The sequence below is a fragment of the Dendrobates tinctorius genome, unplaced genomic scaffold, assembly GCF_039654945.1.
Source record: "Dendrobates tinctorius isolate UK_male_01 unplaced genomic scaffold, ASM3965494v1 ptg000187l, whole genome shotgun sequence".
Lineage (NCBI taxonomy): Eukaryota > Metazoa > Chordata > Amphibia > Anura > Dendrobatidae > Dendrobates > Dendrobates tinctorius.
In genome coordinates, this window is record NW_027361854.1 from 4,494,315 (window position 1) to 4,515,436 (window position 21,122).

Genomic DNA, 21,122 nt, shown 5'->3' on the forward strand with positions numbered 1-21,122 from the left:
CAGATGCTGATACCTGTATCTTTAGCCCAGGCTGGGGAGGGAAGCGCTCCAACTGAATAAGCCCTTAGAGGGGAACAAGGGTTTTGGGTCCTCAAATATCACGAATGTTGGTGCCAAAATCTGGATCCAAAATGTTCAAGGACCGCCTTCTGAGGCCATTGCAGTAGGGAAAGATCATACCCTATTAGTAATGAGACCGGGGGTTGAGAAATGGGAGTATGTTCCCCAAGAAAAATGCTATTTGTGGGAATAATGCTTGTGTCTCTTGATTACAGGAGTAAAAACCAGTTTATGGAATCCTTGGTGCAGTTATTGGCCAATCTAGAAAATGAAGTATGAGATGTGGTGGCTATGGGTCCTGGTATTCCCTTTCACGGATGGATGGATGGAAGAATTTCTACAAGGAGGAGCCAATGGCCAATCGATTCTTAAAACATCAAGTGATTTTTGAGGAATTGAACAGCAGTCAACATACGGATTTGCTGGATATGTACCCATTCTCTAGTAACAGCCACCAGTATTCCTTTTCTAGCTATCCCTGTGGCAATGGAGGATATTTTAACATGGAACAGTTGTACTAATACCTTAGCAAACAATGACACTTGGAATTCTCGGTTATGGAACATGATCGTACCTTTACCTATTGTAGGATGGGTAAACCTTCCTTGGTGGAAAGGAAATATGAGCGGAACCAACAAAAACTTACAATACTTGGCGTTCAAAGGAGGATCATGAGTACCAAGAAATAAAGTAGGATTAACTAAATTGGGAACTGTACCCACGGGCAACATACAAATGTTTCAAATCAACCTTAAATACCGCGGATGCTTTTAAACCTATATTGCTGGAAAGATCTGTTCACAATAGTTCATGGACATTTAGCAAGATGTTTGTGAATGGGACTACTGAATCTTGTAGTAATATACGAGGGAATTCGATGTGTAATGAGTAGTCTGAATATACGCCAGGACAGGAAACTTGTGATAATCCAGATGTGGGTTATTGTAGTCCTATTGGACAAAGTCCTAGTTGGTGTGTATTATCTAATGTCAGTGTTGTTAACCCCAGCTACCTTTATTGTACCCTATTCTCAGTTAGATGCTTAGGGCCCCGTCACACATAGCGACGCACCAGCGATCCCAACAACGATATGACCTTGTCAGGATCGCTGGTGTGTCGCTACATGATCGCTGGTGAGCTGCCAAACAGGCAGATCTCACCAGCGATCAGAACCAGCGACATGAGGGTAACAGGCGACGCACGTCACTTAGTTACCCACTGTGTACCTTAGTTACCAACGCGCTGGTGCAGGGAGCTGGTAACAAAGGTACACATCGGGTTTCTAAGTGGCGCGCGTCGCTTAGAAACCTGCGGTGTACCTTAGTTACCAGTGCCAGCTCGCTGATCTCCCACCTGCCATACGCAGCGATGCGTGCTGGCCAGCGGGAGACCAGTGATCAAAAAAAATGTCCTGGCCATTCCAGGACGATCAGCTATACCCGGCAGGGGGGCCAGTCGCTGGTGTCACACACAGTGATCTGGCTGGCGAGATCGCTGTTGCGTCACAAAACTTTTATTACCAAAACACATGATATTCAAAAGAGCAGCAGATAATAGACCTCGGGAGTCAGGACAACCTCATGTGGTGCAAATGGGTACTGCAAATAAGATTGTCAGTACTCTATTTGTATATCCAATGATTATGCAGATGTGGGATAAGTTGGTAGAATCTACAGATTATTTAGATGAGCAAATTTTCCAGATATTGGATATACTCAATATAACAATACCAGTCCAACAACAATTAGTGACAGTTACTAATCAACACACATTATTAGTATTAGATTATCTTACGGCTGCTCAAAGGGGCATGTGTCAAATAATTGGACCTGCCTGCCGTCATTACATAGATCCACAAGGAGAATTACAATTGCAAACAAAATATGGACAGTATACAAAAACAATCGGAAAAATAACAACCGTACACATAATGAATATTTATGTTGCTTGAACAAGGAAGTCTTGTGTTCAATGATAGTGTGATGCTCAGAGACAAGGGAAACCAAAATGTGATGGTTTCATGTAGCAATGGTCATGCATGACATCAATAATCAAGGACCAATTGTGATACAAATGAGACAAGTATGAGTGTGTGTGCCTGGGTTACGATAGGTATCCAGTTTTCAGAATAGGTGATTATGGAAGTCATGCTGCCCATATGCTACCATCTTAGAGCGTTATGCTATGATCATGAAGAGTTAACTTTCTGACATGCAACATATGTTGAACTTTGAACAGTAATGAACAACCTTGAAGCGTTGTGCTATTGTTAGAAAACAACCTATTGCGCAATGGCAAAATACTGATGATTCAGCCTAAACGTGTGGGAGCTATGTATAAAAAAAGGGACCCTGTGTCAGCGAGGGAGGGACATTCCAGAAGGTATTGTGGACGCACGGTTTCTGTGATGACAAGACCAATGTATTTCCTCCTTGCTGACACTGTGGTCCCTCCAGTGGAGAAGTGAGGTTACAATACTTGGTAATGTAATGATGCTTATTTCTCTATGTACTATAATTCATATTAATTGTATGATTCACATGAAATGAATTAACGAAACAGGTAATATCTGCTATTCCATAATTCAGCATTATCCTGATGTAATCTTAATTGTTACATTATTGTTTTACCATAAAACTGTATTCAGTGTGCCTAATTTGTATATTAGTGAGCATTACGTAAGTAAGGGCGTACCCGCCCTGTCACTATGACGAGGTAAAACAGCTGACAGAAGATGTGGCAGACAGCGGTGAGCAGCGATGGACCGGGGGACAGGTGAATATCTCAGATGCCGGATCCTGAGCAGGAGGTATGGCATTTTTTTTTTGCAGCAGCATATGGGGGCATAGTCTATGGGGCAGCATATGGGGGCATAGTCTATGGGGCAGCATATGGGGGCATATTCTATGGAGGAGCATATGGGGGCATAGTCTATGGGGCCTTAACCTTTAAGGAGCATATTATTCTATGGAGCATCTTATGGGGCCATTATTAACCTTTGTGCATTATATGGGGTGTATTTTGTATACACGATCTTATGGGGCCCATCAAGAACTGTATGGAGCATTATATGGGGCTCCTGATTCAATATGGATATTCAACATTTATCCTGATTTACTTTTATTGGTATCTACCGTATATACTCGTGTATAAGCCGAGATTTTCAGCCCATTTTTTGGGCTGAACGTCCCCCTCTCGGCTTATACACGGGTCATATACCTGGGGGTCGGCGGGGGTGTCAGAGATCATACTTACCTGTCCTGCCGCGGTCTCTGTCTGCAGTCTCGCTTCTCCACTGTCTCCCTTCCTGTCTTCAGCGGTCACGTGGTACCGCTCATTACCACTCATGAATATGCGCATATTCATGAGTGTAATGGTACCACCACGTGACCGCTGAAGACAGGGAGACAGTGGAGAAGCGAGGCTGCAGACAGAGACCGCGGCAGAATGGGTGAGTATAGCGATATTCACCTGTCCCCCGGTCCATCGCTGCTCACCGCGGTCTCTGCTGCTGCGCCGCCCCTCTGCTGGCTGAACAGTCACTGACACAAGAAGCGGCAATGGACCCAGGAGAGGTGAGTATGGAATTTTGCATGCGTCCCCTATCTTTGTCACTGGGGGCGCAGGCCGTGCGCAGTATGCGTTTGGCGGCGCATGTGCCTTTTTGACGGTGCGCCGAGCGCAACCAAACTGCAGCAGTCAAAAGGACGCATGCGCCGCCAAACGCATACTGCGCACGGCCTGCGCCCCCAGTGATAAAGATAGGGGACGCATGCAGCGTCATGAGCCGGTAGGCGGAGCTACTGGTGGAGGCGCGGCAGGGGGTGGGGCTTAGCGGCGGCCGTGCGCAGGCCGTCACTGCGCTCAAAAGCGCTAGTGTGAAACTAGCCTTATACTCGGATCGGCTTATACACCAGTATATACAGTAGTTATGTTTGAAAATCTATTTTGTTGCTGTTAAATCTAATAAAAAATAAATAAAAAAAATGCTAGATGAATTTTAAAGAGGTGTGCTCCAGAATTCAATTTGCGCTTCCCTTCCTACTTTTATTGATATCTATTTTTATTTTTGACATTTACCAGTAGCTGCTGCATTTTCCACCCTAGGCTTATACACGAGACAGTAAGTTTTCCCAGTTTTTTGTGGCAAAATTAGGGGAGTCGGCTTATACACGGATCGGCTTATACACGAGTATATATGGTATGCAATATTTGCATTTTTCCATCTGTGCAAGCCGGGGTGTGGCCTCCCTCTCCTGAGCTGGAAACTGTATTTAAGGCTTCCAAAGACTGGTGTTCCACTAGATGGGACCAGGTCCTTTTGTCTGCCCTTATTCACACTGAGGTCAACTTTGACACATGGTAAGGTATTTAATATTAGACAGTGTAGGACTGCCCCGATCAGAGTCACCTTGTCGTTGGTGGGATGGCTTTTATGCTATTATTGATCAAATTCAGTATTACTAATAACTCTGGTGTTATTTAAATGCACATTTGCTTTTTTACTTATTTAGTTCCAGCAGGATTTTTGCTCATTTTGTCTCTTGTAGGTTTTATTTAAGTAAAATTGTAAAACTTTGGTCTACTTACAATAAGATCAACATTCAAAATAAACATATTTAGTAATTATATGTTGGAAACTAAATGTATTTGTAATTGTGACAATAAAGTAATTGATCTGTAAGGAATGATACATATAATATAATTTTATTGGCACACTCACTAAACATTTATTCTTGTAACAAACTTGACCGTAAAACACAAGCAAGTTCTTTTGCGCAACGGTGACTTAAAAACGTCAATGGTTTTGATATCCCAGCCATATTGAGAACAGATATTAAAAATAAACCATCATGTTTATAAACTCGTACATTTGGCATATTCTTTTTACAAGCTGATCACGCTAAATATTATATTCAATACCTGAAAAACAACACAGAAATGTAAAGGTCCATTTACACTGAACAAGACTGTCACTATGGAGAACAAGGTCAGCATATGCACACAGAACAATCCATTACAGAATGTTCAGTGTGTACTGGAGGCTAAATTAAGGCACGTAATCATAGATCAGCAAATAAGTTGCTAATTGGTCGTCGTTTAGTGCCACACAGTCTAATGTAAATGGACCACCTTAAAGGGGTTGTCCAGTCTTCTGCTAAAAGTATGCAGTCACACTGTTCCTTCTGAATGCTTATAGCAGGCACGTGCACCACACGCTGCTGGAGGTCGTGACTGTCAGTATGCTATTTACATACCTGCAGTTATGTGACAACTAGATGTTCTCAGCCTAGCTCAATACAAGTGAATTGAACGAGGCTAAGCACGTCTAGTCGGATATGGCTGGAAGTATGCAAATAACATACTTGTGGTAATGTCACCACCCGCTCTCAGTGGCAACACCAAAAAGTCCTGACAGCGTGTAGTGCTTTGTGCCACTGCAGACTTCTAGCAGACGAATGGATAACCTCTTTAAGGAGGTCAGAGCTCATCTATTCTACCATTGTCGTGAATTTACCAAAAAGTGAGCACCTAATTAGCAAAAACCGATAATAAAGTGATCTAAAAATTGCATTAAAAAAATTAGTCTTCATCTTCATCCTCAATTCGAAGGCGTTTCTTCTTAGATGGCTGAAGGTCTTCATTTTCAGAATCAGTAGCTTCCCCAGAGGTCTTTGGCTGTTCATCTAGGTTAATAAAAAAAATATTTTTTGTCCTTAGACATGGCAATTTTGATAACATAGAAGAGGCAATCTTATGTCAATAGTGTAGCTTCTACGCAGATAAAACACAAATAAATAGGGGAAATGTGTCTTTGTTAAATGCAGTGTCCAAGGGGGCCTGGTGCAGGTTATGCCAAGTTATGCCATTGTTGTCCCAACATATTCACAAAAAGCTGGTACCAGTAAGATGCCAATAAAAACACTGTACAAAGATCCTGTGTGGGTGTGAACAAACCCATTATCACAAAGCCTTAGTACAGTACAGTAACATATTACTGAGGTATTAGGTTGGACCAGGACACTGTTTTTTCCCTCTCAGTTATTGATCCAAGAGAAAGCATCTCTTCATGCATGCCTCAGTATAAAACTAAAAGGTATATAGCATCTTACACTACCATAACGGAGTCTGTACACAATGTCATAACATGAAAGCACATAAACAAAGAACTTATCAGGTTTCTGATACCCTTGAAGACGACCTGTCACCAGGTCAAAAGCTGCAGTTTTTCTGCTTTTTTTTTTTCTTTAAAATCCACCGTAAACGTTCCAGACACATAGGCCTTTTTATTATGTATCAATGCCTACGGTCTGTACCAATGGGGTCTTAAATCACATTTGATTGAAGTTTGCTCCAAGCATCTGCTATTAGGTTCTGTAAAAGAATGCTGAAAAATTGCATGCACAAATATGAAATTACTTTATTTCCAGTGTAAAAATTCATCTTTACCTTAAAGGTATAGGGGTACAATCCATCAGCCTAGTCCAATAAAAAAAAGCAGAGTTCCCATGTGAGGTGTTTTTGTAAGAGAATGGTCAGTCATAATATAACTGAACGGCCATGTTGTCTCTAGCAGCCATTTTGTTGAAAGTTAGAGAAGATTCAACTTTTACAAAAGAGCTGATAAAATGTATTAAATGGAGGATGGAAAATGAGATCATGTCTCCTAGCAACCTCAGCCGATGTGCGTAGAGGAAGATTGGATCAATAGGGGAATAGGGTCACCAAATATATGGTCAGTATGCTTATACGTGATAGTGTGGTAGCGAAGTGTGGAGTAGTTAAAATGTCAGGATGTAAGAATTTATGGACATAGATTGGAGACAATGATAAGATTTTAGGACAGTAGCCATAGATACCAATGACTTATGGGTTTTAGTGTTGCTTGGAGAAATGTTAATTAATATCTTCGTATTATGTCATTATATTCTCTGTTCTAAACCACGTTTCTGTAGATTACCATGAAAACGTCTTAGAATTATAATGTTAACGCCCTCTGCGGCAAAATGCAGCTTTCTTTGTTCTGGTAATGTATAAGAAGCCCCTGTTACTGTCGATCGGGGCCATTCCATCGCCATCATGCCACTGTGCCTCACCATGGCCAGGGAACAGAGCCTTATCACCGCTAGACCTCCTAGCAAATCTCTGCCTGTCTGAATTCCTGTTTTTGCCCGCATATTCCAACTCCTCTGTTATTCTGTACCTGTTTTGCCGTGTATCTCCGAATAAACCTTCAACCTCAGCTTGATAAGAGATCGTCTGTGGAACTTCTTCCCGACTCTTCCAGCTCTCAGTAGGACTTTTTCTTACAAGTGGCGATTGCCAGCCAGGAGGAGCAGCTCCGGAGAGCTGCCTCCAGAAGATCCACCGGAAGAGGCTGCAGATGAGGGCTTGGAGGTGGGAAGAGGAAGAGAAAAAATAAAAGAAACGCGTGTGGCCACACGTGAAACCGATCAAAGTAAGCCAGCCTGAAGGAGAACCTCTCGTGATCGCTCCGAGACCGCCTGCCCGATTTTTTTTTATAAGAAAACCACGGACAAAGAAAAAGACTATAAAAAGATGAGTAACTAAGAAGAAGCTATCTACAAGGACGTGAGAATTTTTTGTGCCCGGTAGCAAGAAGCTTTAAAAGGGCGCGGGGAGACGCCTGGCAAGCTAACGAGTGAGGCTGGAATCACGGCTGCACCTCTTTTGATATCTGGTCGACCCCCAAACAGCCGGCAGGAGGTCTTCCATTCGAGAGAGGTGGGAGTATCTAACGTTGCTTAAATTGCATTTGTTGATACTAGAACAGAGTAAAACTCGTCCTTGTAGACCACTGTAAATATGGAGTGGTTCCGGAAGCAGGCAGAGAAATATGCTGGCACACCCCAGCTGGAGGGGGTTAATGTGGAAACCACGTGGTTAAATTGTATGCGTTGGTTTACCACAGAGAACAGGGAACTAGATAGGAAAAAATTTGCTAGGTTAAGCTAATAGCCAAGTAGTGGCTTTGTGTAAGACAGTCATAACCTTTGATCAGGCTCTTGATAAATAGTCTACACAACAATATGTTAACATGATCACCTGGGGAGGGGCAGCGTATAGGGAGAGATTAGGAAAGCTGAGTGAGATGCTGGAGCTAGCACAGAGAGGAGGGGTGCGAGCAGCAGCAGCAGCTGAGAGCAGTTATGTCACAGATGGACACTGTAGCTTCGGGACACAGTGTGATGTAAATACAGTTGTAGACTGGAGAAGAGAGTTAGGAGAATGAGTGAAGTAGTACATAAGATATAGTGTCCCAACAGCTCCAGCTTATGCAGACACAGTTGAGGAAAGATATATTGTCCCGACAGCTCCAGCACATGCAGACCCTAGGTTAGGTGTGATGCTGCTTCTACCCCGAGAGAAAAATCCCAGGCCAAATGTTCCTGGTCCATCTTAAATTTATTAAAAAAATGTTGCCTAATTGGGAGGAAAGTAGGTGAGTGTTTTGTTAGGACGATGCAATCCGAGGTGAGGGGTGATGAGTCTAATGTTTTTGCATGCCATTCACCTCGGGGTGTATCTGCTGATTCCGGGAGGCCAGGAGTTCCGGGGGGGGTATGCGCAGCTGCCGAGAATGGGCAGGTCCCGTTCGGCAGAGCCCCCACGGGATCCCATGAGAGGTCCTCCCTTGTGTTATTTTTGTGGACATCTGGGACATGTTAGACGTTTTTGTCCCAACTTTGTGCCAGGGCCTATATCCCAAGAACCCCGGGAGCCCTTTAACCCCCAACGGCCCCGGGAGTTTTCTAGACCACCTTTCGGAGTTAGACCTCCGTATCCAGCAGTGAATGACCCTAGGCAGTATCAGCAGTACAGCGGTCTTCAAATGGTTAACCCAGTCTCACAGGAGCCTTCTGCTCCTGCTCCTTCCCCAATGGCTTTCACTCATCCGCACCCGGAGGTCCATGCTATTAAGGGAGGGGTCACTCCTCCTCGTCCCTATGCTCCGCTGATTAAGGAGCTGCGGGAACATGAGGACCGGACCCTGACTAAGGATCTCTTTGGGGCGGAGATGGCAGCTGTTGGACGGAAGCCGTGCCCAGATGGGGATGATGGATTTTTCGGGCTTCCCACCGCAAGTAACACTGATTGATGGAGTGCTCCCCCCTGTTCCCCTTACCCTCCTTGCCCCCCTTTCCCTGGGCAGGGACGGTAGACCTTATGTCAGAGGGAGAATAGAGGGGCTGCCTTGGGAAGACATCCTCATCGATACAGGAGCCTCAGTTTCAATAACATGACACAAATTGCAGTCACCCCCCTGGACTGCCTGAGACTACACTTTTGTAGAATTTGATGACTCCTGTATTCAAGCAGTAAAAATTCGTCCAGTAAACCTGAGATTTCAGGACACAGGGGGATCGAAGCAAAGGGGTCTTCGATGCGCTTTTTGGGTAAACCCACAGTTACGGTACACTATTTTGGGAACTGATGTTTTGGAAGCAATGGGAATTGTTGTTGATTTATGTAACAAAGTCTTGTGGCGGAACAAAGAAGCCACTATCTGTTCTGTAATTGTCCCTGTAGAGGAGGAGGAGGAGGAGAGTCATAAATTACCCATTGCTAGTTTCAGAGCATGTACTGGTGAAAATGTTGAAAATGCTGACAATGATGCTTTAAAGAATGAATTGAAGCAAAAGTTCCCTGAATTGTGGATCTCAAAGAAAACTGATTGTGGGTTAATGCAAACTCAGGTTAAAATTGATGATGAAAAGCTGCCACCTTTCCAGCGTCAGTACCATATTCCGGAGGACGCAATCCCTTACATAAGGGTAGCAGTCAGTGAAATGGAGAAGCAAGGTGTTGTTGTGAAAGGTAATTCTCCATGTAACAGTCCTATTCTACCTGTAAAAAAGGAAGATGGCAGTTTTCGAATGGTAGTAGACCTGAGACTTGTAAATAAGTACACTCCCTCAGCTGCTCACCTTGTTGCATCTGTCCCTGAAGTTATGTCGCAGCTGAGGAGTGATTGTAAAGTATTTTCTTGTTTGGATATTGCAAATGGCTTTTTCTCAGTACCCCTAACACCTGAATCTGCACTCCGCTTCGCACGCGGTTGCCCATGGGATTTCACAGTTCTCCTGTGTATTTCCATCAGGCATTGGCTCAGATGTTTGTCTCCGTAACCAAGGGATTCTAAGTCTTACAGTATGGGGATGATTTATTGATTCAAACTGTCGATGAATGTGAACACAGAGAAACCCTTGAAAATGTTTGTCAGGCTTTAGAAGAGGCAGGACTCAAAATGAGTCTAGATAAAGTACAATTGATGAAATCAGAGGTTAAATTTCTGGGTGTGTCTGTCTCAGCAGAAGGAAAGAAGCCCATGCATGATAGGGTTAAAGCTATTCAAGCTGTTCCCCTACCAACTAATATTACTGAACTCAGAAAATTTTTGGGTCTTATTAATTTTTCCAGAGAATTCATTGAAGATTTTGCTTATTTGGCTAAACCACTGTATGATTTATTGAAAAATGTTGATAATGACTTTGACCTTGTTAATGTAGAGGGAACCGCCTTACAGGCTTTTGAGGGATTGAAGCGCGCCCTTACGGCAGCTGCTGCATTGATTAACCCTGACCCTTCCCAGCCTTTCTACATTCAGACTCACACTGGTGATATCTCTATTTCTTCTGTGCTCCTACAAAAATGGCCCAAAGAAAGCCCAGAAGTGTCTAGTCAGTTGTATGCCCTAGGTTATTACTCCAGGTTGCTGACCCCCGTGGAAAAAGGATTCACTCAGTGCATGAAGCACCTACTGGGCGTGCACTGGACTATGAATCAAGTGAGACATATAGTGGGATTTGCTCCCTTAATTCTACAGACCCCACATGTCACTTTAAAAACTATGCTGAAGGGAAAAGCTTCAGGTATCAATTCACAGAGAATGGCCCAATGGATCATTGATTTTGAGACTAGAGACTTACAAGTCGAAGTGGGTGAAAAATATCACTTAGCCCAGATGATGCAGTATGCAGGAAAAAGTCACGATTGTCAAATTGAACAGGCTAATGTTACTCCCTCTCCCTTCCGAGCAGACTTTCAAGAGGGAATCCCCTGTGCCTATATTGACGGAGCTCGCTATTGGCATGAGGGGCATTACGTCACAGGCTTCGCTGTGTGGTTTCCAGCTAAGCCATTGCTGCTGCAGTATAAACTCCCTGGTCATTTCTCCGGTCAAAGAGCTGAGTTGGAAGCAGCTCTACAGGTCATTCTCGTGTGTACAGAACCAATGAATATTTTTAGTGGTAGCGCATATGTCGTGTCATCACTCACTCTGTATCTTAATGTATGGGCCCTTAGGGGGATGGTTGATTCTCAGAACAAGCCCTTGCAGCATGCAGACATTCTAAAACAAATTGAGCAACGGGGTAAAGAATTTCCAAAATTATGGTCCTTCTGCAAAATTAAAGGACACCAGAGGCTAATTCCTGACCCTCACATCCTTGGCAATGCATATGTAGATCACGCAGCCAGGGAAGCTGCACTCACAGGCGAGGACAAATATCCCCAAGAAGTCATCGCTGCAGTTACTAAAAGAAACCCCGAGAGCCCCCCCTTGTTTATTCTTCTCTTCAAGATCTCGTAAAAGCACAGGAGAAGGATGGAGACTCATCTCTGTTCAATTCCCTTGAGTCCCTGCCCATTGAGCGGGAGTGCTTGTACTACAAACGGGTTAATGATAGACTAGTGCTTTACATCCCAACAACAATGATTAAGTCTTTGCTCAAATTTTCAAGCTAAAGAGGTGATTAACATGGTTCATATCAATCAGTGTAGACTTCTTAATTATTTTGCTGAAATTTCTGGTAAGGACTGATACTCCACTCTTTTTTTCTATTTTCTCCAGGTCCGCTGAAGATTTTCATATTCGACTCCTGGGACCATGAACCTATTGGATGATCAGGAGAAGATGTTTCACACTATACAGTGGGACTCTGATAGTGTGAGAGGGGGAGAAGATCAGGAAAATCCAGAAGACAAAGAATGAGAAGAAAAAGACCAAAAGACTTGACTATTGTGCAACTTATTTTTTTTTCGGGACCATTTGAATTATTTTTTTTATTGTGTTTGTTCTATTTTTAGGGACATTTGCCTTACACACACGTGCATAAAGTGCTGAATTACCTCAATATTCTTATTTTCAGTAATTCACCCATGAATATTACAGTACTGTATGTTGTACTCTGGATAGAGTACAAGAGGGGGACTTGTAAGAGAATGGTCAGTCATAACATACTGAACGGCCATGTTGTCTCTAGCAGCCATTTTGTTGAAAGTTAGAGAAGATTCAACTTTTACAAAAGAGCTGATAAAATGTATTAAATGGAGGATGGAAAATGAGATCATGTCTCCTAGCAACCTCAGCCGATGTGCGTAGAGGAAGATTGGATCAATAGGGGAATAGGGTCACCAAATATATGGTCAGTATGCTTATACGTGATAGTGTGGTAGCGAAGTGTGGAGTAGTTAAAATGTCAGGATGTAAGAATTTATGGACATAGATTGGAGACAATGATAAGATTTTAGGACAGTAGCCATAGATACCAATGACTTATGGGTATTAGTGTTGCTTGGAGAAATGTTAATATCTTCGTATTATGTCATTATATTCTCTGTTCTAAACCACGTTTCTGTAGATTACCATGACAACGTCTTAGAATTATAATGTTAACGCCCTCTGCGGCAAAATGCAGCTTTCTTTGTTCTGGTAATGTATAAGAAGCCCCTGTTACTGTCGATCCGGGCCATTCAATCGCCATGCCACTGTGCGCCTCACCATGGCCAGGGCACAGAGCCTTATCACCGCTAGACCTCCTAGCAAATCTCTGCCTGTCTGAATTCCTGTTTTTGCCCGCATATTCCAACTCCTCTGTTATTCTGTACCTGTTTTGCCGTGTATCTCCGAATAAACCTTCAACCTCAGCTTGATAAGAGATCGTCTGTGGAACTTCTTCCCGACTCTTCCAGCTCTCAGTAGGACTTTTTCTTACAGTTTTCTTCAAATTTAAGAAGCTAACAGACCAGTCTGGTCACATGGTCATTTACTAGCAGCCATTGTATGAACTGAAGTGTAGGTCAGTTTTTTAGGAAAGCTGCACCAACAGGAAAACTCCTTTAAGATGGTTCCAACAGGTCGGGTTTAAGGGAAAGTATATCTGCAGAACAGTGATGGTTTAATCGGTCGAGTATGAACATCGCGTCTACAAACCTTGGTCATTTGTTAGCAGCTCCTCATCATCGCTGTCTATTATTCTGCTTCTTTTCATTGCTACTTTTGACCTATGCAGAGAATTAAAAAAAGTGTTTTTCAGATTTATGCACCATATGGCACTTTCTTACAAGGCGATAATATAAAAAGGACCTTAACGCTCATCATACTGACCAAATGCTCCAGTGCATGTGTGAATAGAGCCACTAACACCAAGCTCTCCTCCTGTAGCGATTCAGGGGAACATACACATATTGTGAGCACCTTACAAATAGATGCTCCTATATAAAACACCAGGGTCTGATAACTCACACATTTCAAGATGACTAAGCAAGATTTTTAGTAGCCCAGGTCAAATAACACTATTTTAATGTTGTCGAGAGGACTATATTTCATGACAGCATAAGAAAAATCTGAAAGAGTTTTCCAAGATTTTAATATTGATGACTTATATTCAGGATAGGTACCGTAATCAATATTAGATTTGTGAAGAGGCTAAATGTTAGGCCAGCTCTCGAGCATTGCATCTTCCAAGTTATTTACACTCCACTGTACACCCAACCTGCTGTACATGCGCAGTAGTGTCTGTGCCGAGTATTGCAGCTTTGCCCTATATGTAACATTGTGCTGAATGTCCCGGGGAAACAATGAAAAGATCACAGGATTCTTCAGAGAGTCACAGACACTACAAAACAGCTGATGAGGATTTATGCCTGTCCTAAATTTAAGTCATAATTAAGATTCAAGGAAACCAAATTCACATAAAAAAAAAACAAAAATAAAACGGTTTTGCATGAATGAAGAAAGCCTCACCTTTCACTGCTATTTTCTGAAGAAACATCTGGATTCTGCTCCTCTATTTCTTTAATAACTAAAATATAAAAAGTGAGAAAGCAACAAAAAATAGCAGCTTCTGTTACAAGAGACTGGCTATGGAAAGAAATCATTCAATCATATACTTGTTAAGTTAAAGACAGATATTGTTTTTTAATTGCAAGCTGCAAGCACACAATAAGAAACAGATTAAAGCAATTAAAATTTGCTTAACAGGCAACAATAGTCAGAAGGCAAATTCACAGAGTATACTTTTTGTGTACTTTCCATGTAATAGCAGAGTCTATTACTTGGGGTACCCAAAAAGATTATTTGGATAAATGCTGAGCCACACTTACATATTTGTGTATACAGTATGAACTTATCTTTGGTATATGCCAATCGTCAGGCAAAGCGTGATGTGCACATAAACTTACTATCCATAATAGCACCAAAGTAACATGGACCAAAGAGTGGATACAAAGTATCCTGGACACACCACTCACAAAGAGAGATACATCATAAATAAAACATAATTTTTATTAAGTAAATTCATATCATAGATAAATAGACAAACAAAATACAAGTAAGAGGAAGGCATATGTACCCAAGTGAAATACACACAAATACAGGAATAAAAGAATAGATACAGGTAATGGTAAAGTGCAAAAATATATCAGCATGTAAGCATATATCCACCTAGACCCATAATGGTCTGTAAAGTGCAGAGTGCCATATAGAGGAAAAAAAATCCCCATGCTGGTAATCACATATAACATGAGCACATACCCATTTAATCGCCTGTTCACAGAATTCCTGAAGTCCGACGCACGTTTCGCCTTTTTAGCTTTTTCAAGGAAATTGTGTGTGTCATGACTTGAGACCTGTTTGATTTATATAGTAAACCCACCAAGTCACGGGCCAATCCTCCGTCGTGTACGTCACCGCCGCCCCCGGGTCTCAGGTGCAGCTGCTTTCAGCACTCAATTGTGGCGTGCATGGAGGAAAACCCCCCTAATAATATCATATCTGCACGCCACAAATGATAGAGGCCGTCAGCAAGAAGCAGGAGACTCAGGTGTGATGCACATGCGCGTCGCCATCTTTTTGTGGCCCGATCACCATACTTTCAGAGCCTATATCTGAAGAGGCAAAACCATTTTACCTGCCGAGCCTGCAGCATATATTAAATGCAGGAATCTGGGAGAGTACCGCTGCAGTGTAGAAAGGGCCCTATAAATAACGCCATATGCAAAAAATAACATTAAAATCGCCCAAAAAGGTGAAACACAGCAATACAGAGCACACTCCATAACAAGTTATTGATGAAACATTAACCTTTTCAGAAAATTCACAGGTTGTGTGACAAAGGATTCAAGCATTATAATAAAACACCATCATTTGGAGCATATAATTTCATTGCAAATTCATATGACAGTAATTCCAACATGCAGAGTGTCATAACACAATTATTCTCTATATAAATATGAGTAGCAATGAAATCAATAATGTAATGGCAATAAAGTCACTCATGCATTAGCCAAAAGATGTCTAAAACAATCTAATTGCGTAATTGTTATAATGATCATTTAAGAGTAAACCTCAGCATTGTTGGAAAGAATCCTTTTCACAATGTAGCTCAGCATCAAATATAGCCACACATGTTTAACAATCCTGGGTAAGTATGTAGAACCATAGTTCAGACTATATCTGATTTGGTTATATTGTGACCTAGATTAGATACAAACCTTCCTCCTTTTCTTCTTGCTCGTTGTCATCATCACTGTCAACAAACTGTCTCTTTTTTGATGGCTTTGTTGCCCTAGACAAAAAAGGAGATTTTTGTGTACTCACCGTAAAATCTCTTTCTCTTAGCCTTTAATTGGGGGACACAGAACCTTGGGTGTTATGCTGCTGTCCACTAGGAGGCGACACTATGCATAATCTGAAAAAGATTAACTTTGGCTCCTCCTCTGCAGTATACACCCCTGGACGGCGTCAGCCTTCTCCAGTTTTGTGCCAAAGCATAAGGAGGAACGTAACCAAATAACATAACCATGCCTGTAAGAAGGCTACTATGTACGAGCTCAAAGAACAATATGAGAACTCAACAGGAAACAACGGCCCGTAAGGGCAACAGGGTGGCAGCTGTGTCCCCCAATTAAAGGCTAAGAGAAAGAGATTTTACGGTGAGTACACAAAAATCTCCTTTACTCTGTCGCCTAATTGGGGGACACAGAACCTTGGGACGTTCCAAAGCAGTCCCTGGGTGGGAAGCAGTGGACGAATATTGTGCTGACAGTCCCCTAGACTTGGGGTACTGTCGCCTGCAGAACCAGTCTACCCAGGCTCACATCCGCTGAGGACTGGGTATGAACACTGTAGTGTTTCGTAAACGTGTGTAGGCTAGTCCAAGTGGCCGCCTTGCACACTTGTTGTGCCGAAGCCTGATGCCGAATGGCCCAGGAGGCCCCTACTGCCCGTGTAGAGTGTGCCGTGATACCGGCCGGAAGAGGGGAACTGTTAAGTCGGTAGGCCTCATGTATGGTGGACCTGATCCACCTGGCAAGGGTAGCCTTGGAAGCCGGCAACCCCTTGCGACTACCTTCCGGAAGAATGAAGAGGGAATCAGATTTCCGGAAAGGTGCAGTCCTGGACACGTAAATTCGCAATGCTCTGACGAGGTCAAGCGTATGCAGAGCCTTCTCCACTCTATGAACCGGAACCGGGCAAAGGGAAGGCAGTGAAATCTCTTCATTAAGGTGAAAGTTGGACACAACCTTCGGAAGGAAGGATGGTACCGTGCGGAGAACCACCTTGTCCTGGTGAAAGGCTAGGAAAGGCCGTCTGCAGGAAAGTGCTGACAATTCCGACACTCTGCGTAACGAGGTGATCGCCACTAGAAAAACCACTTTCTGAGACAGAATGGAGAGTGGAACTCCTCTAAGAGGTTCGAAGGGTGGAGCTTGCAATGCTGTCAGGACCAGATTGAGGTCCCACGTATCCAGCGGACGTTTGTAGGGAGGAACCAATCGGGAAACTCCCTGGATGAAAGTCCTTACTTGCGGTTTAATAGCAATGCGCTTTTGAAAAAGGACTGAAAGCGCCGACACCTGACTCTTAAGCGAACTTAAGGATAGCTTGGCATCTAGGCCCGATTGAAGAAAACCTAGTACCTTCGGGAGGGAATAAGGGAGTGGGACTTGTCCATGAGATTCGCACCCAAGAAAAGAAAGCTCTCCAGGTACGATAATAGAGCTTGGCGGAGGCAGGCTTCCTTGCCCTGATCATAGTTGTAATGACTGCCGGTGAAAAACCTGCCTGGGTTAGAATCCAGGTTTCAAGGGCCATGCCGTCAAATTGAGAGCCCCTGAATTCTGGTGGAAGAACGGACCTTGAGACAGAAGGTCGTGACGGTCGGGTAGACGCCAGGGGGTGTCTGCCGTAAGTTGGACGATGTCGGCGTACCAAGTACGTCTGGGCCAGTCTGGAGCGATGAGAATGGTCGGAACTCCCTCTTGCTTGATCTTCCTCACGACCCTGGCGATTAGGGGGAGGGGTGGAAAAATGTACAGGAGTCGGAACTGGGACCAGTCCTGGACCAGGGCATCCGCTCCGAGCGACCGCGGGTCGTGTGTCCTGGCCATGAAATTGGGAACCTTGGTATTGAGATGGGATGCCATTAGGTCCACATCCGGGGTTCCCCAGCGTTGACAGATCTGGTAAAAAATCTCGGGATGGAGAGACCACTCCCCCGAGTCCATTCCTTGCCTGCTGAGGAAGTCGGCTTCCCAGTTTTCTACACCCGGAATGTGTACCGCAGAAAGTACCGACCTTGTGTCTTCCGCCCAGCGGAGGATATGAGCCACTTCTCTCATCGCCTGGGCGCTGCGGGTCCCGCCTTGGTGGTTCACATATGTCACAGCCGTGGCATTGTCCGACTGTATCCGTATGTGCGAGGCTGCAAGCAAGTGATGAAAGGCTCTCAGTGCCAAGAGAATGGCCCTGATTTCCAGAACATTGATGGGCAATGTCACTTCCCTCGGTGACCACTTGCCCTGTGATGTAGGTGTACCGCCCCCCAGCCTGTCAGGCTTGCATCGGTAGTCAGGATCTTCCATTGTCCTGAGAGGAATGGCTTCCCTCGTGTAAGCGAGGTTGGTTTGAGCCACCAATGCAGGGACCTCCTGGTTGATGACGTCAACCTGAACTCCCTGTCGAGGGAGAAGGGGTTCCTGTCCCAAGATCTGAGTATGGCTAGTTGAAGGACCCTGAGGTGAAACTGGGCAAATGGCACTGCCTCTATTGCTGCTGCCATCCGGCCGAGGACTCTCATGGCAAACCGGAGAGATCGAGGAGGACTGCGAAGGAGTGTGCGAACTCCCAGACGGATGGCCAGTGTCTTGTCCTTGGGAAGGAGCACCAGGCCCCTGGCGGTGTCGAATACCATTCCCAGGAATGTTAGAGTCCGAGTTGGGATGGTCGACGATTTCTGTAGGTTGACTAGCCATCCCAGGCGACTCAGAGTGTCTAGAGTGATTGAGACACTGACCTCGCAGTCTTTGAAAGTGGGAGACTTGACGAGGTCGTCGTCCAGGTACGGGACGACTAGGATGCCTCTTGAATGCAGGACGTCCATGGTGGCCGCCATGACTTTGGTGAACGTTCTTGGAGCCGTGGCGAGTCCGAACAGAAGGGCGACAAACTGGTAGTGGTTTTGGTTGACCGCGAACCTGAGAAACCTTTGGTGGGCGGGAGCAATTGGTATGTGGAGATACGCATCCTGTATGTCTATGGAGGCGAGGTATTCTCCCTGCTCCATGGATGCAATGATGGACCGGAGGGACTCCATGCGGAAATGACGGACCCGTACGTAATTGTTGAGCTGTTTTAGGTCCAGTATGGGTCGGACGCCGCCTCCTTTCTTGGGAACTACGAACAAATTTGAGTAGAATCCTCGGAATCTCTCGTTCGCGGGAACCGGCACCACAACTCCTGATTGAAGGAGAGAGGAAACCGCTTGGTGGAAAACACGAGCCTTTTCTGGTGGTGTTGGAGGAACAGAAAGGAAGTACCGGTTCGGTGGAACGGAAGTGAACTCTATCTTGTATCCGGAAGACACTATTTCCCTGACCCACCTGTCTTCTGTAATAGGCAGCCAGACTTGCTGAAAGAGTAAAAGTCGGCCGCCTACTGGTGGGGTGTCTTCCGGAGGTCTCGAGTCATGATGAAGTGAAGTTCTGAGGTTTTCCTCCCTTGGGTTTCGCTTGGCCTGCTTTCGACTGCCAAGCCCTGTCCGGTCGCTGCTGCGTCCGTGGGTTGTCTCTGCGTGGAGATCGGTTGCGGTTTTGCACTGGGCGCGAAACGGACCAGCCTGAGGAATTCCGAAAGGATCGGAACCGCGTCTGGTTTCTTCGTTTAAACCTGCGTTTCGGTTTTAGTTGAGGGAGAGAGGTACTCTTACCCCCAGTGGCATTGGCTATCATGGTGTCCAACTTTTCCACCTCTGGCGGAATCCAGGGCTGCATGAATCATGTAGTCTGCTACCACTGCCATCTGGACCGCTTGGTCCGAGAGTTTAGGATTTGAAGCCTGAAGACCCTCCTGTAGTTTTTTGGCCCAAGCCAGGATGGCCTTGGATGCCCAAACTGAAGCAAATGCAGGGCCCAGAGAGGCGCCTGCCGCTTCGAAAATAGAACGAGCCATGCGTTCTACTTGCCGATCTGCTGCGTCCCTGAGGGTTGAGCTATCCGGCAGAGAGAGTAAAGTCTGCGCTGCTAGCCTAGAAACCGGAGGGTCCACTTCAGGTGGATCTGTCCATTGTTTGGTGTCTTTCTGTGGGAAGGGGTACTTCGCTTCCAAATATTTGCGATTAGCGAATTTTTTGTCAGGCTGCGCAAACTGTTTGGTAAGTATTTTCTCAAACTCATCGTGATTAGGGAAGACCTTAGGTGGTTTTTGAACACTTTCGAAGCAAATCCTATGTTCTGGGACTTCCGGGGGCGACTCTGGAATTTTTAGCACCCGATGAATGGCAGAAATTATGTCCTCAACTAGCGCTGTATTGCTAGGGGGAGAAGGTACCACGGACCTGACCGTTTCGTTATCTGAGTCGGAGTCACAGATGCCCTCCGAATCCTGTGCCTCGCTAAGGTGATCCCTGGAGGGCGACCTGGGGCGGGGGTCTTCTGTGGTGGGGGATCCCTGTGGTAAATTGCACTGTCTGTGGCAGGGGACTGCCCAGGAGACCTGGAATGACGCTGTCTCTCCCTAGAGGGGGACGACCTTGTGCTATAGTGCGACTTAGGTGATCGAGACCTGTGGGTCCGCTTACGTCTGTGAGAGTCGGAAGCAGCATGTTCCTGAGACAAGCTGTCCGTTTGCTGTGTACCGTCCATAGCCGGGGCCCGACTCTGCAGAGCTTGCAGTAATGTAGCAGTTAGGTTGTCTATGGACTGTGACATAGACTGAGACATCTAAGTTGCCCATTCCGGCGTGGTCTGTGACACTGAAGCGTCAGTAGGGACTCCCTGGGGTTCTGACCCAGAGTTCTGGATGCAGTCCCGGCAGTGCGGATACGTGCTGCCACTAGGGAGCGTGGCTTTGCAGGCTGTACAGAATGCATAGAAACATTCCTGCCTGGTTCTCTTCCTTGAGCCCGGCATAGTGCACAGAGGCTGGCTATCATGGATCTTACAGGGGTGGCTACGCAGAGGGAACCCACAGAAAGCCTTATAGGAAGTATAGATTCACAGCTGAGTAATGAGAACCCAGCTGTGAGCTTACCCCACCGGTGTGCCCCTAGGTCCAGCGCCGACCGATCCAAGTTCTGTGCCCCCCGGAGACCGCTGTGATGCTCCTCTCCTGGATCTCATCCAGAAAAAATGGCCACCGGGGCTCTGAGGAGAGGGAGGAGGGGGCGGAGAGCTGAAAAGGGTGCGCTGGGCTGTGTAAAAACGCCCCCTTTCTGCCTCAATCCGCCCCTTCTATGACACTCCAGCGTGTCATTTTG

General features: G+C 45.0%; 1 protein-coding gene across 2 annotated transcripts in view; it reads right to left on the reverse strand.

Annotated features, from left to right (window-relative positions):
* Positions 1–4,751: 4,751 nt before the first annotated feature.
* TIMELESS (timeless circadian regulator) overlaps positions 4,752–21,122 on the reverse strand; it is a 166,486-nt gene continuing 150,115 nt past the window's right edge. For both annotated transcript variants that reach the window (XM_073552242.1, XM_073552241.1), the window contains 4 exons: positions 15,859–15,932; positions 14,111–14,168; positions 13,298–13,368; positions 4,752–5,747 (listed from right to left, as the gene is read on the reverse strand). In XM_073552242.1, coding sequence (XP_073408343.1) covers positions 5,644–5,747; positions 13,298–13,368; positions 14,111–14,168; positions 15,859–15,932 — 307 coding nt within the window. In that variant the 3' untranslated portion in view covers positions 4,752–5,643. The remainder of the gene's footprint in view (positions 5,748–13,297; positions 13,369–14,110; positions 14,169–15,858; positions 15,933–21,122) is intronic.